Genomic DNA, 14,397 nt, shown 5'->3' on the forward strand with positions numbered 1-14,397 from the left:
GGCTTCCGCTAATGTTGTATATCATCTTTTAGTCCAAGAGAAGAGATGGCTTGTAGAAAAAGCTAATAAAGTATGGAATGTTAAGAAAACGACCTCGTGGTGGAAGCGCATCCTATTCTGTGGTTGGCATGCCAAGCTTCCTTTTCAGGGCAAAGTGCTAATTTGGCGAGTCATGGTCGGGGGCCTACCTTTGGCCATTGCCCTTCGGCGTCGAAGACTTTCAAATGGCAATTGTTTCTTCTGCCAGACTTGTCCAAAATCTAGTTGGCACAAGTTTATTTCTTGCCCGGTGGCTCGCCAGATATGGGAGTTCATCTCTTCAGTGTGGCAAATGGTGATTGGACACACTTTGTCACCCAGGCAGTGGGTATTTGGACATGATCAGCCCAGGGGGAACAATCAGCAACATGAAGTCTTCTTTGTTTTCTTTTGATGGTTGGGTCTTTGGCATAATTGGCTCATGCGAAATGCTTTCATCTTTGATTCACAATCAGGGGTGAAAGGTCATGTCCAACGTGTTCGTGGTCTATTGCTTTGGCAAGTTTCTTCTTTGATCGATTGACATGTTATCACCAGGGCGCAAGCTGACCCTTGGTTACATGCTCTTTGTATGGTGGGCATGCCTCATGTGGCCTTTTAGTGTGTGCGGTCTGACGGCCTCTATGTACATGTTTGTATAGCTGGTCATGCGACCTTTTCTTTGTATTACATTTTCGTAATCTAATCAACCAACCATTGAGAGAGAGAGAGAGAGAGTCATATTAACGTCCACGGAATGCCTTGAAGGCATATGGGACCAAAAACCGGTACCTCACAGTCATTACAATCCACTTCGGGGTGCACTTAGGCACAAGCAAAAGATTAATGAAAACCCTAGGATGATAAACAACTATCTGCGATACAAAAAATGCCGATGGCACATTAGAATGCTAGTCAATTGGGTTTAGGCTTACGGAAGTCCTCGATTATTGCCCTTCCGTCATGGTAGACTGCCCACTTTCCAGCTTGGCGGGCTGCTTGGACTTTGGCGAATTCTGCACTTTTGTTTTTAAGCTGTAGGGGAGTGAGTTCATCAGCTAACCAGAGCCTGGTGCCCTGTAATGATTGGACTGTCGGAGAACTTGGATCTTGTCCTGCTTATTGTGATATTTCGCAATGGCATGCTTCCCTTTCTTGACAATGGTCCATGGGTTGCCTATATCAATGAGGGGGAGGGCCTTACTGAGTCGCCTCCTCATAATCTCCGTGTCTGAGATGCATTCATCTTCATCAATTTCCGTTTGCTCTCTGACTTCTTGCTTGTCCCAACCCTCCGGGAGTCTACCTACTTGGAGATGCTCAGCAATGCTTTCTCGGAGTTCTTCTTTCTTGATGGTTGACATGATTTCTGCGGTAAGATGCTGCTCTGTACCTTCTGTCGCTTCAATGAACTCTGCTTGGCTCCATGAATCTGTTCCTGAACTGCTTGAACTGGGTCGGGCTAGCCCTCATTTTCAGAAATTTTTGGATTATGGTCCAATTAAGGTTCCTATGGGCCAATAGCATCAATCCATGTGTAGAGAGGAGATACCGGGTTTCAATTTCAGTGAGCTGATCCTTCAGCTTGCCATTCTCCTCTCACAGCTTATCGATTTCTGTTAGGAGATTGTCTCTAAAAGGCTGGAAGGGTCTATGAGACCAAAAAGTAATACAAAAGGGCCATGAAAATACTGATACATGGGAAAACTGGAAACTGGAAAAAGAATCTACCTACTTATATTATGAAGGTGTGTTGATGAAAAGGTAGTATAGGTTGCCATGTAGCTAATACATGAGGCTGCTATGTACAGTGCGGTGGGAGGAACACATGCCTCATGTAATAAGAGTATCATCTTCCTCCATGACATTGCAGAGCTGTGATGAGACCTTTCCATGGCCAAAATGTCCTATGAGACCAAAAAAATACTGTGTATGTAATCTGTAATAGGAGATGCCTAGATTATCCCCCAAATGCTATTGCAACAAAGACAAATGACCTGTAACTGCTGCATGCTAGAGAATCATTGTGAAGCACGAACGGGTTCTGGCCATATGGTCTGCTGTTCACACTGTGTCAACAGAAATAGGGTTACAGGGCCAGTGAAGAATTTCATCTTTCAAGGGTCTAGATGGTCAACCCTTCATGTGTCGACACAATGTATCCACATTCCTTTTCTAGCCCTGGCTGGCTGCGTAGCCCTCTGGATTCTATGTTATCTCCTTTGGGTTATGGATGTGGCTTCACGTCTATGGGATGCTGCGAGTGTTGGGACTGTTTCTAGACAAGTATTCTGTGGGTGTGCCTCAATCTAGCTCTAATTGAACAATCTTGTGGGCTTGTGTTATCTGTCATCTCCAATTTGGATACTGCATTTATCAATCCCTTGAAAGAAAAAACTAAGGAGTGTCTGGTTGGTGTCGTCTTGTTGCAATTGTGTTTTTTTCAAGAGTCACTCTCTATGCTTATGCCGTAGTTGTCAAAACTTGGCATTGGCAAGGTCCACACTCGGTTCTCTTGTTTTTGCTCAAGAAGAGCTGTTGCAAACCCCATTGAGACATTTGCATGCCAACTTGCCAGGCAACCGGTTGTAAGGCCATGGAGTCTGGACGACGACACTGGAAAGTGTTGGGGGAAAGGCCACTTGCCACATCAGTATAAAAGTCACGCCTAGATATCAACGAAGAGATTGTGAGCATTGCCGTCAAGCACGGGTGTACGATTGCCATTGTGATGTACCTTCAACCAACTCTTCCTTGCCCCACAACCTTCCACATTCGTCAACTTGATTGTGCATGCCTGAGTGCCTAAACATGGTCTTGAGATTTGTTTTAATTTCGTTTTTTACCAGTTTCAAAATATTTTTGGGTACAAGTGCCACAACACAGTATCAAGGTTTGAGATAGACTGTAGATGTAAGCCTTAATGGTGTTGATGTCCGGAAGTAAGTGTTGTAGGGAGTTTCTACAGGGTTTTTTCATGCAGGACAGCAAATCCTGGGTAAGCAGAAAGGGACCAATTACAGCTTTATCATCTATAGGTCTGATGTTTGGCTGTAAATGCAGAAAGGGACCAATTACAGCTTTATCCTCCATAGGTCTGTGACACTAGTTTATGTAATTATAGCTTAGCTCTATTATACACGGATTGGGTGTGAGTCGTGACAGCCAGTTTTCAGATTTTTCGTAGGTCTGATCCATTCTTTTGGTTGCTTTCTTTGCTTTATGCAGCCGGTGCACTGCAATGGCCTGGGTTCCTCAAGAAGATGGCCACTTTGTTGTGGCTCATGCTGATGGAAATCTTTATGTCTATGATAAAGTAAGGCTCTTTTGTAAATGCTCTGGCAGGAACTTGTTTTACCCTTTTTTCGGGTCCCTTTTCCCGTTTTGAATGACAAAGACACATGGACTGATGCTTGTGTAGAGCAAGGATGGAAGTGGGGATACGTCTTTCCCTCCAGTAAAAGAGGTCACACAGTTCCTTGTCGTTCATGCAAGATCCAGCAAGGTCTTCTTTTCTGTTGATATTTAATGCTGTTTTATTCGTTATGAGGCCTTGAACTGGAAATGTACTGAAAGAACAAAATTTTGCTTAGATAATCTCTGCGCTACATTTCATGAATGCCCAATGAGTTAATGTAATCCGGTGGATTAAGAGCCCTAATCTTGTGGTTAAATAACTATTAAAGAGAATAATGCAAGGCAATACTTAACCAATTTACATGACACAATTAGAGCACAGTACACCACACTAGGGTCAGAACGGTCTGACCCCCCCCTAAGGAAGACTTTATTCCAATAGAGAATTTTGAGTACAAGATAGTGAGTGCCAAGCACCTGATTTCCATATACAATATGAAACCATGAAAAACAGGTTTTCTAACCTAAGCCACTTAGTAAGGGAAGAGAAATCTACCGCCCAAGCCACTTAGCAAGGGGAGCTTCCAAGATTCAAATCAAGCCTGTGTGGATCTCTCTGGCAGGGCCCAGTCTCACGTAGACTCCTATGTGGATCTCTTAGGCCAAGTCTATTCTCACACAGGGGCAAGGATGCGCCATTCCAAATTTAGTGTGGCAAGGCATTTATATGTGCTGATGCGGAGTGCGATCTTTAGAATGTTAGTGCATCTTTTGAGCATTTCTGTTAGTCTCTCTGCTGTCATGGCATTGCAGTCTTTTAAAATCATGAAGGAAAACGTTCGTCCTTATTATATAAATGGGTGGTGAATGTGCATGATATGGTTAACATGGTCGATGTTGTATAATCAGTTTGAAGTCTGTGGAGCGCACTATGATGTCGAGGCCTGAGGGTCAATGGGGCTGGTTAACATGGTTGATGTTGTACAGTCAGTCTGAAGTCTGTGGAATGCACTACAATGTGGAGGGTCAATGAGGCTTGTCAAAATATCCACATGTGTATGCACACACACAGGGTGAACCCTGTGTGTGTGGATGAAACATATCAATGATCTTCCTCCACCCTGGCTGAGGGTGTGGTTTCTGTCTCCTTTAGACTCTTTGTTATCTTCTCTAGGTTATAGATGTGGATTCATGAAAAACAAGTGTCCGATATGTGTCGAGACAAGTATTCTGTTGGCGGTCCTCAATCCAGGCTGTGACTAGGTGGCGGTTCTGTACTTGGAGCTAATCCTTAGATTAACATGCCTAATTCAGCAGGGTTTAGGGGGCCCTGGGATTAGGAGATAGCAGGCAGATATAGTGGGCTAAGGTTCAGAATTAATAAAACTAGGCCTCTTACACTTGGTATCAGAGTGACCTAAACGCGGAGTCTACAAAGGTTTGCATGTCTCTCATGGTTTATTTCATGTCGGGATTCCCAGGTATTTCTCAGCACCACAGTCTCGTAGAAGTATGCTTTCTAGGGTTACTGCCAAGTGGTTGCATGTGGATTCTGAGAAAGGGGGAAATAGGGAGACTCGTGCGTATAGGAGATGTGCAAAAAGCCTTATGAAACCCTTATTTCTCTCTGGTTTAAACTCTCTGAAGGGCTGCGCATGACAGAAAGCATATGGGCAAGGGCATGAATCGAAGCGCCCTGAATGTGCAGCCAGAGGCTGTTTACAGCCTGTACGCAGAGCACATGTGGGCAGCAGATGGTTGCCATGCGCATAAAAGTACTCCACAATAGGCTCTTTAGGTAATTTTATGGACACTTCTGACTCAATTAGTTCTTCCTTGCTCTGAGTCCCAACCAACTCCTCTTTATGTGTCTATTATGCCAACTCTGGGTGTGCTGCTCCACCTCCACTCCTCGACTTTCAGCCTCTCGCCAAGACTGTTTTAAATTCTTTCTCTTGGTTGTTGCATTCCATGACCTTCAATAAGGACACAAACTCTTCCATGAGCTTCTAAGGCCTTCTGAGACCTTTACAATTTGCTTTATTCATGACTCCTCCAATGGACAAGAGCCCTTACTATGAGCTCATGAAGGCTTCCAACAGCCTATCATAAAACTGCTGCAATTTCTTGTATTGCCTTCCATTGAGGCATCCAAACACATCAATGCTTGGCAAATCCATGGCCACCAAGCCGTCTTCCCATACGCTGGTATTCAAGAGGACTGATTCCTCTCCCCATGGCTTCCTTTCCAAGCCACTAATAGTGCACCACCCTTCTGCACCAAACACGTACTCCTCCTTTCCATGAAGCACTTCACATGCTCAACCAATGTGAGCATTCCATAACCAACAACATACTTGCAGCAATACCGTGCTTCCCATTTAAGCACTCTCCACGTGTCAATTACTGTGAGAAACCTTAAATTACAACCAAAAAATTGAAATCTCACTTGCAACCATATCAAGGCAATACATTTGCAGCAACTCCTTTGTTGAGTCATTTCTTTGTAGCATTCTTCCTTCCACAACAGCAATCTCCGATTTGATGTAGCCTCTTTGAGTGTGCCATTTTTCTTCTGTATACACAAACCGTGATAAATCAACACTCTAAAATAAATAAATACTAACCTAGGCTTAGCAAACAAGAAAAAGTGTAATAATGCGAATGCATCAAAGCTCAATGTGCATATGGTTCCGGATGTGCAAGGCAACACTTCACATGATAGCAAAGACAGGGTTGTATGTAAAGCTTGGGGACAGCTTAAGGATCAGTCCGCTTTGTTCATGTTTGATGATTGTGCAACTGAGAACTTCATATCTACATAGATGGCAGCTGCTTTGGGTATTGACGTGGAGGACATGGGTCCTCAAATTGAAGCAAGGGTTGTCTTTGTTGGTAGAGAAGTGCAAGTTATGTCTATTACTGGCAAGTTGCACATACACATTCAAGGCTATGTGGATCATGAGGACTTTCTTGTAGTGCCTTTGAATGGCTGTGATGTATTGCTTGGAAAGCCTTGGCATACACGCATTGATCTGTGCAAGGCTTACAAGAGAAGCAATATCACCTTCATGTATAAAGGCCAAGAGCATGTGATTGATGCTGGTGAAGAGGGTGATACCATTTTCCTTGTATCTCATGTTTTTGTATACTTGATTTTTATATGAGATTATATTGAACAAAATAATGTGCATGTAAACACTCTTAGTAATGATAGGCTAAAATTCTTGCAAGAGTACAATGATTGTTTTGCTGATGAGTTGCCAAATGAGTTGCCAGAAGATCATTGCATTGATCTTGTGCCGGGTAGCTTACCACCTAATAGGCTAGCCTATCGTGTAAGTGCATCCCAAAAAGAGGAGATCAAGCAGGTAAATGAGCTTCTTAAGAAGGGTTTGGTTCAGCCAAGCTTTTCTTGTTTATCTGTCCTCGTGGTTCAAAAGAAGGATGGATCTTTTCGTTTGTGTGTGGATTATCGAGCTTTGAATAAGCTTACCTTAAGTATCGGTTTCCGATTCCACGCATAAACGACATCCTTGATAAGTTGGATGGATCGGCATGCTTTAGCCGAATTGAAATCAAGAGTGGGTATCATGAAGTGCGTGTGGTGTCTGAGGATGTACATAAAATTGCTTTCAAGACAGCATTTGGGCTTTATAAGTATCTTGTTATGTCTTTTGGTCTTACGAATGTCCTGGCTACATTCAATAGAATGATGGATCTCATATTCCGTGGGTATAGGAAATTTATAGGTGTCTTCTTTGACGACATCCTAGTCTTTTCGAAGACCAAAGAAGAGCATAGAGCTCATTTGGCTATTGTTTTTGAAGAACTCCATAAGCATGAACTCTTCATAAATACAAAGAAGATTCTCTTGTTAGAGATACATTATCTTGGGCATATTGTGTCCAAAGATGGAGTGTGGATGGATCCTACAAAGATTGATGCAATTCGGAATTGACTGGAATCGACATCAGTGCATGAGATCATTATGTTCTTACTATCACAGTTGGTCTAAAGGCCAATACATTTGATAGTGGAGCAAATACCACACATCCAAGAATCCAAAAGCTAGAGAGAGAGGTCCATGCTTTCTATACAATCAAAGTACTACATGTATACACACTAGTTGCTTAGTTCTTTATTTTTTTTTTGGCAATGAATTGTTAAAAAACTGTAAATGCTTCTAAGTAAACTGTTGTATGCAGAGCAACCCTTTGGCAAGATGGCATATATGCCAAGGTTCTATTAACAGCCTCGCCTTTTCAATCGACGGGATTTTCTTGGCAACCGTCGGAAGAGACGGTCGGTCTCATCTCTTTGGAATCTTTTTCATTATCTTTAAAGAGCTTTACATAATGCAAATTATTCGTTCCCTATTGACTTCGTTTCATATTTGATTTAGAGTACGTAGAAAAAATGACAAATCAATCCAAGCATTGCAACAAACATGGCGTTCATATTCAAAGCACTGACACTGTCACAGGTTACCTTCGAATTTTTGAGTTCAAGGCTGAACAACTTATATCTGGAGGTAAAAGCTATTTTGGTGCTCTGTTGTGCTGCTCATGGAGGTGGGTGCTATTTCCTTCTTTAGCTTGCTTTGTAATATGTTTTTGCAATGGTGTCTAATAGCAGTCTTTACCGCCATAAAGCTTATCATGGTATCTAGAGCATGTGCAGACACCACATGGGAGCTTTTTTTTTTAAATTTACCTACTTGGATTAGTATTGGTTCTCGTTTTCACGTGTGCAACCTTACACGGACATGCTGTAACCAGGTAACCAGAATCCAGATGGTGAATTTAGCTCAAGAGATGAAAGGAAAAAGTTACCAGTGCAAAAGCTGAAATGAGACTTTTAAACAGTTTGAATGAACTAGTGGGGTATGTTTTCAGTAAGTTGCTTAAATATGTTAACACAAGTCCAATAAAAGGCACAAGGATGCAGCTCAAGGTACAATAGATTGTGAACTATTGTCAAATCAGCTGCACATGCATCAAGGGGACAGATGGATTTTCATGTCCTCTAGCATACTAGCAGTTTGGAAAAGTAGACCAACCGAGGATAGGGTAAGACTAGAGAAAGTTTGTGGATAACAAATGTGTGACACACCTCCGTATATTACAGGCACACGTGGCACCTGGCAGCAGCAGACAGGCATTGGCAGCAGACAGGTGGCGGGCAGCAGCAGCAGCTAGGTCAAGCATGTGACACATAGCAGTTGGCTGAGGTTTTATGCTGGTCGTGGACCTTTTCAGCAGGCCGACAGCCTATGGGCTAGCTGATGGGGGCATCTATATCCTATATAAACATGTGTGGGAAATTGAGTATCCCCTCTCACACCTTCTAAGTGGTTGAGCCCTCTGGAGTGTTTTTCTTTATCGGGCTGACCTAAGGCATACCTACAGCAGATCAGAGATCTACATTCAGTAATATTTTGTACTTGAAAAGTACTGTTGTATCTCATTGTCTTGTTAGAAATATATAGCAGTTAGGCACTTGTGTTGTGCATGTGTCTCCCTAATTTGCTATCCTCTCTTCTCTGTTATCCACTTGCACATTAGCCACAATTCTACCACAAAATATGATTGAACCAAGCAACTATATATTAGTTTAGTGGATTGTCCAGCTCACCACCCAACCATAGCTCCACTCTGGAGTACTTGGTGGGTGGTCATTAAATAGTTGGTACACTTCATGAGCGGTTTACAAACAGCCTTGTACACATCATGGGCAGCCTCCAAACAATGTGTACGCTTCATAAAGAGCCTTCAAGCAGCTTGTACACTAGATGGTCAGCCTTCAAACAGTATACACTTCACGGGATGCCTCCAAACAATTTGTACTTCAGTATAGGGGTCCTGGTTAGCAGCAAGAGAGAGGGAAGATGGACGTACATCAAAATATGATTGAACCAAGAAACTATATATTAGTTTAGTGGATTGTCCAGCTCACCACCCAACCATAGCTCCACTCTGGAGTACTTGGTGGGTGGTCATTAAATAGTTGAGCCTTCAAGCAGCTTGTACACTAGATGGTCAGCCTTCAAACAGTATACACTTTATGGGCTGCCTCCAAACAATTTGTACTTCAGTATAGGGGTCCTGGTTAGCAGCAAGAGAGAGGGAAGATGGACATACATCAAATATGCCTCATGAGTAGGCTCCAAACTGCCTGTGGCAGCATTGGAGTCCCTGGTAGGAGCAAGGTGTCAATATGGCTGTACAGTAGGTGGGTTCTCTCTTCAAAGTTTCATGGGAATGCTCTTCTCTGTTTGTCGACCCCTTCCAAGCAATGAAGATAGAAGCCTTCCTCTTGTTGGTGGGTGAACAGCTCCATAGTTCACCGCCAACGGTCTTTTAGTGGTCTCACTTATAATGGACTCATCATGAGCCGAAAGTCTTTCAGCATAATGACCTTTTATAATGGGTAGTACCTGGATGAGCGGAGGTGGACAAAAAGGTAGTGCATAGAGAGAGAGAGAGAGAGAGAGAGAGAGAGAGAGAGAGAGAGAGAGAGAAAGAAAGAAAGAAAGAAAGATTTTATTAACGTCTTCCAAAAGACCGAACTCGGCCTATGAGACAAATCGGTGTACGTGTATGGGGTATCCTCTGTCATCCCAACAAAATGAAAAAGTACTAAACTAAAAAACTGAATCTGGGTGTGCAATAAGTACAATGAGTGGGGGAGGAGATGGAGCTCTACTACTAGGAGAATGCAAAGCTATATGCATGGAGTATACAATCATGATATGCAACCTAGCTAGCTCCATCCTGTACCATACTGGGGGTATAAAATGGTATACATCAATGAAGGGGATGTCCACAGGTCCCTGAAGAACATGCCTGGGTGTGCTCTGAAGCGAGCCAGTCGCTCCGCACCCTCTCTGTGAAACTGAGCTCTGATCTCTATCATCTCTCTCTCTGGTATAGGCGTGGTGTCCGAAAGCCAGGTGTCCTCTGTCTCCTGCGGGCTCTGAGTGTCTCTGCTCTTTGGAGAGTAATTCCCTGCCATGTAGGGGCTGGGAGTGGGATGGATCTCTGAAAAAATGTAGTAATCTGTGTCTGTCGTCCCCCCTCTGGAGCTGTCTGAGCTGTAATGATGTCTCTCTGTGGCGCTGTATGTCTAGAATGAATCTCCCTAGTATTTGCCGGTCTGCTGCCTCAAAGATCTGGCGTAGGGAATGTGGCTCTCTGAATAAAATGGGATATCTCTCTCTGATGGCTGTATATGCTCTGCATCTGCATACATAATGCTCCTCACTCTCCACCTCCTCTCTGCACAATCTGCATACCCTCTCCTCTCGGGGGATCCGTGCTGCTCTGCCAGTCTCAATCTCCAATCGGTGTGATGAAACTCTAAGCTGACCAATAGCCACTCGGGAGCCGTGTGGTAAAAAGCCCTCCATGTATCTAGGCCTCTCTATAAATCCATCATCAGTGATACTCATGAAGTGATCTCTGTAGTATAGCATCTTCGGTGGAAGAGGCTGTGTAGGCGATATCCATGTCTCTCGTGTATAGAGCTGCCATAGGTCCTGTCTCAATACTCTGTTCCTCTCACTATGTGAGAGACGGATATGTGGTGCATCCCTGTCATACTGGAATGGTGGTAGATGATCCATGTCTAGGCCATGCTGCGAGAACCAATGTGTGACCTGTGCATACCATGATCCTTTGTCTCCTGCCTCAGCCAGCTGTCTAGATGCCTCAAAAGCTCTGTATGACAATCTGTCCTGTGGCATCTCTCTGAATCTGTCTAGCAGGCATATAGTCTGAAATATGGCCTCTACCATCATAGGAGGCACAGCAAACTCAGCTCAGATAATGTCATGAGGTACTGACGGTTTGCTGTGTATCATGCGTGCCATCATGAGGGCCTGTGGTCTCTCTATCTGTGTCCACCAATGGGTAGCAAGGCCTGGCGCCCATACCGCTGCTCCATACATCAATGCAGGTGTGACTAATGTGTCAAATAGCCACCCCTTCGTCCGAGGCTCCTGAAAATGCGCCTGGTGGCACTGTCTCTCCATTAAGCGTCTACTAAAGACCCAATGGGCCTATGAGACCAAAGTGATACAATAATGTCCATGGCATATCTCATCATGGAATGGAAAATAAAACAGAATGAAAACGTAAATATAGCTATCTCACTGGGGTGATACAAAACTGTCCATGGAAACTCATCATGGAATACTGAGAACATAAAAACATGAGAGAGAGTACTGTACTGAGCATTGTGGCATGTTGCCATGTTATTAATGAGTCGGGTCTTGTAAGGAGGAGGTCATGATTTATGACTGTAACTAATCTGATGTTGCCTAAGTAGGAAGTGCAGGTTAGACTCTGTATCCTGGAGCTGACTGTTGTCTTTCACTTAATGGATTCAGTCTATCTGCACATTGTGTTCTATGTGTGTCTTGTCTGGAGTGTAACTACGCATGTCATGTGTGATTTATGTTATAGTTCTTGAGCTTTCACTTTTGCAGTGATGCAGGTGTAGACTAGGGTTAGGGTTATTCAGGAGAAAGATAATGGCTACTATGTTTGCAGAGTGATAGAGAGAGAGAAGAGAAAGAGATATAATAGCACTAGAGAGAATATGTTGCACGACTCAATAATCTTGTTGATTTGATTGATATTGAAGCTTACATCAAGTACATACTTTTATAGTCTGAATGCCTTATCTTTCTCAACACTCTATTCATGGCTTGGCTACATCATCGCTTACACACACAAACACTCTAGTGGCTATAAGAGGTTGTTCACACACATATACTCACTTACTCATATAAGTGAGTGTTCACACACACCTATATAAGGGATGTTCACACACGGGCATAAACAAGGGTAGAGAGAGATGAGGGATACACACATAGACTCCAAAATACCGAACAAACCCCCCTTCAAAGTTAGGGTGGTGTTATGAGGAATAGCCTTCATACTTAAGGTGATTTAGGCTCACCGGCACCACGTAATGGAAAAGATCACAATGGCCATGCCTGACGTTATACAATAGATCATAGTCAAGCTTGCAAATGGAGCTTGACCACACATTAGATTCTTTAGCCTCCAAAACTTCCCCGCCTCCCCCCCCCCTCTCCCCCCAAAAAAAAGGGGATAACATAGGAATGGAGCCTTTTATAAAATAAGGCGTTGCAAACATATAAGAGAAAAAACCTCACATAGGGTTTATTCAATTCAGATTTTGGGGGATATCTTGGGGAAAGAACCCTTGACACTTAAACATAAATAATCATGGAAAATAAATTTTTCTCAGTGAGAAAATCCTTCAGAAAGTGGAGCCTGCAGAGGAAGTCGACATCGGTGGAGTTGCATGCGGGGAAGTACTGGCAAGGTAAGGGCTGCTTTGGTGGAGCTGAGCAGTGCTGATGCCGTATCTCGGTGCTGCCGAGATGATGCAAGGCGGTTCTGCCATCTCTGGTACTCATGGGGGTGGCAATAATTGATGTAGGAGACATCAATTTTGTGAGCAAATATCGATTTTTGGGAAAGCCCCAAAAATTGAACATTTTGGGCTCTTTAATTTTACTCAATTTTATGGAGATGGCCAATTTTGGGAAAAAAGCCCCAAAATGTAAAAGGTGGAGCAAGAGGCCAATTTGAGCAAAACCCCTAAATTCCGAGCTTTATAGGGTTCAAATTTTCAAGCAGATAGCAATTTTTGTAAAGCACCAATTTATTTGTGATGTTGTAGCTTCCCCATTGAAAAGAAGCCCTAATTGAGAAAATCTTTTGGTGATTTTGATGATGTGTGGGTATGCTTGCTGTTGCTGCCTCTCTTGCGAGTGCCTAGGTGGCGGTACCTCAGGTGGAGCCATAGAGCTACTAGAGATGGCCAGGTCAGATGTGCACAAGTGTAGCGGACACGTGCGAAGGCGTGAGTAGCACATATGGCATATACAAAGGCGGTGATAGTGTGGCGGGTGGTGTGTGTGCAGAGTAGGCAGCATCAAATGCCCCTTTTGTTTTGTTTTGATGACGTGGTTGAAAACCTTAATGACAAGGTTGCCGACTGATGGGCGACTTTCAATCGAGAAGCGGCGAGGAGTGTGGAAGTTGGTTGACAGTCGTGGGTGGAAACTGGTGGCGACCAGAGGCGATAGGCGGCGCTTGCACTGGTAGCTGGCATCTGAAGCGGCTTTGCAAGACTAGGTCGGCTGGTTGGAGAGGCGGGGCATGTGGCGGGTAAGCTCAGCTGCTAAGCAGGCCACAGTCTGAAAGCATTGATGCACAGCAGCAAGGCGGCCCACATTATCAAACAACAGTCTGTCCTAGCTCTGATACCAAATGTAGACTAGGTGTTGCACTCCTAAGGAAACTTGGGGACATCCTTCACCTTGGCCATGTGGATTTCGTCGACATTGACTTGGCAAGGCTCTATGGGGTTTCCCGATTGCTCAAGTAGGCGGAGGCTGCAATGGCAATACACCAACTGCTCCAATTGGCAACCTCTTCCTCTTCTTTGTGTCGAAGAGGGCCTAAGTGCTCCAGTTCCTCTCACAAGGGCCTGAATTGCAATCCTGTGAGAGGACTCGAATGGCAAGGCGTTTCTGTCATTAAAAGATAGAAACTTCCTAAGTACATACTACAATTATCAATATCCGGATAAGTTGTAAGTTGTCAGAATTTATATTAATCCCACCAAGAAACATGCGTAAGTTGTCTCTCTGGCATGAGAGCAGTCTGCCTACCAAATGCATGGCTGCTGTTCCGTACACTAGGTGCTCATTCTCCAAATTTCTCTGGAGTTCAATGTCACCTTGTGTCCATTTTTGAATGTACTCTTGCCTGATTGGTCTATAGAACCAATCCCTCCGGTTGTTGCAAACTTGTCGAATGTCCTGGACATTGAAAATCAGCCATCAATTATAATAATGCACAATCATTTAAAACAAGGAGACATGTTAATAGCTAAGACATCATGACTCAAGAGAGAGCATGTTGCATACCTCTCATCTAATAAGAGAGTGCATCAGTGAAGAGTCTCTCCATGAAC

The 14,397-nt window shown here is 43.7% G+C and overlaps 1 protein-coding gene across 2 annotated transcripts in view; it reads left to right on the forward strand.

The window, feature by feature from the left end:
* The window catches only part of LOC147604290 (putative catabolite repression protein creC), a 77,016-nt gene that overhangs the window by 36,463 nt on the left and 26,156 nt on the right, over positions 1–14,397 (forward strand). For both annotated transcript variants that reach the window (XM_086795735.1, XM_086795736.1), the window contains exons 5-8: positions 3,247–3,334; positions 3,440–3,523; positions 7,584–7,680; positions 7,862–7,949. In XM_086795735.1, coding sequence (XP_086651861.1) covers positions 3,247–3,334; positions 3,440–3,523; positions 7,584–7,680; positions 7,862–7,949 — 357 coding nt within the window. The remainder of the gene's footprint in view (positions 1–3,246; positions 3,335–3,439; positions 3,524–7,583; positions 7,681–7,861; positions 7,950–14,397) is intronic.

This window comes from Cibotium barometz, chromosome 62, assembly GCF_041138505.1.
Source record: "Cibotium barometz isolate CiBa-2024 chromosome 62, ASM4113850v1, whole genome shotgun sequence".
Classification (NCBI taxonomy): Eukaryota; Viridiplantae; Streptophyta; class Polypodiopsida; order Cyatheales; family Cibotiaceae; genus Cibotium; species Cibotium barometz.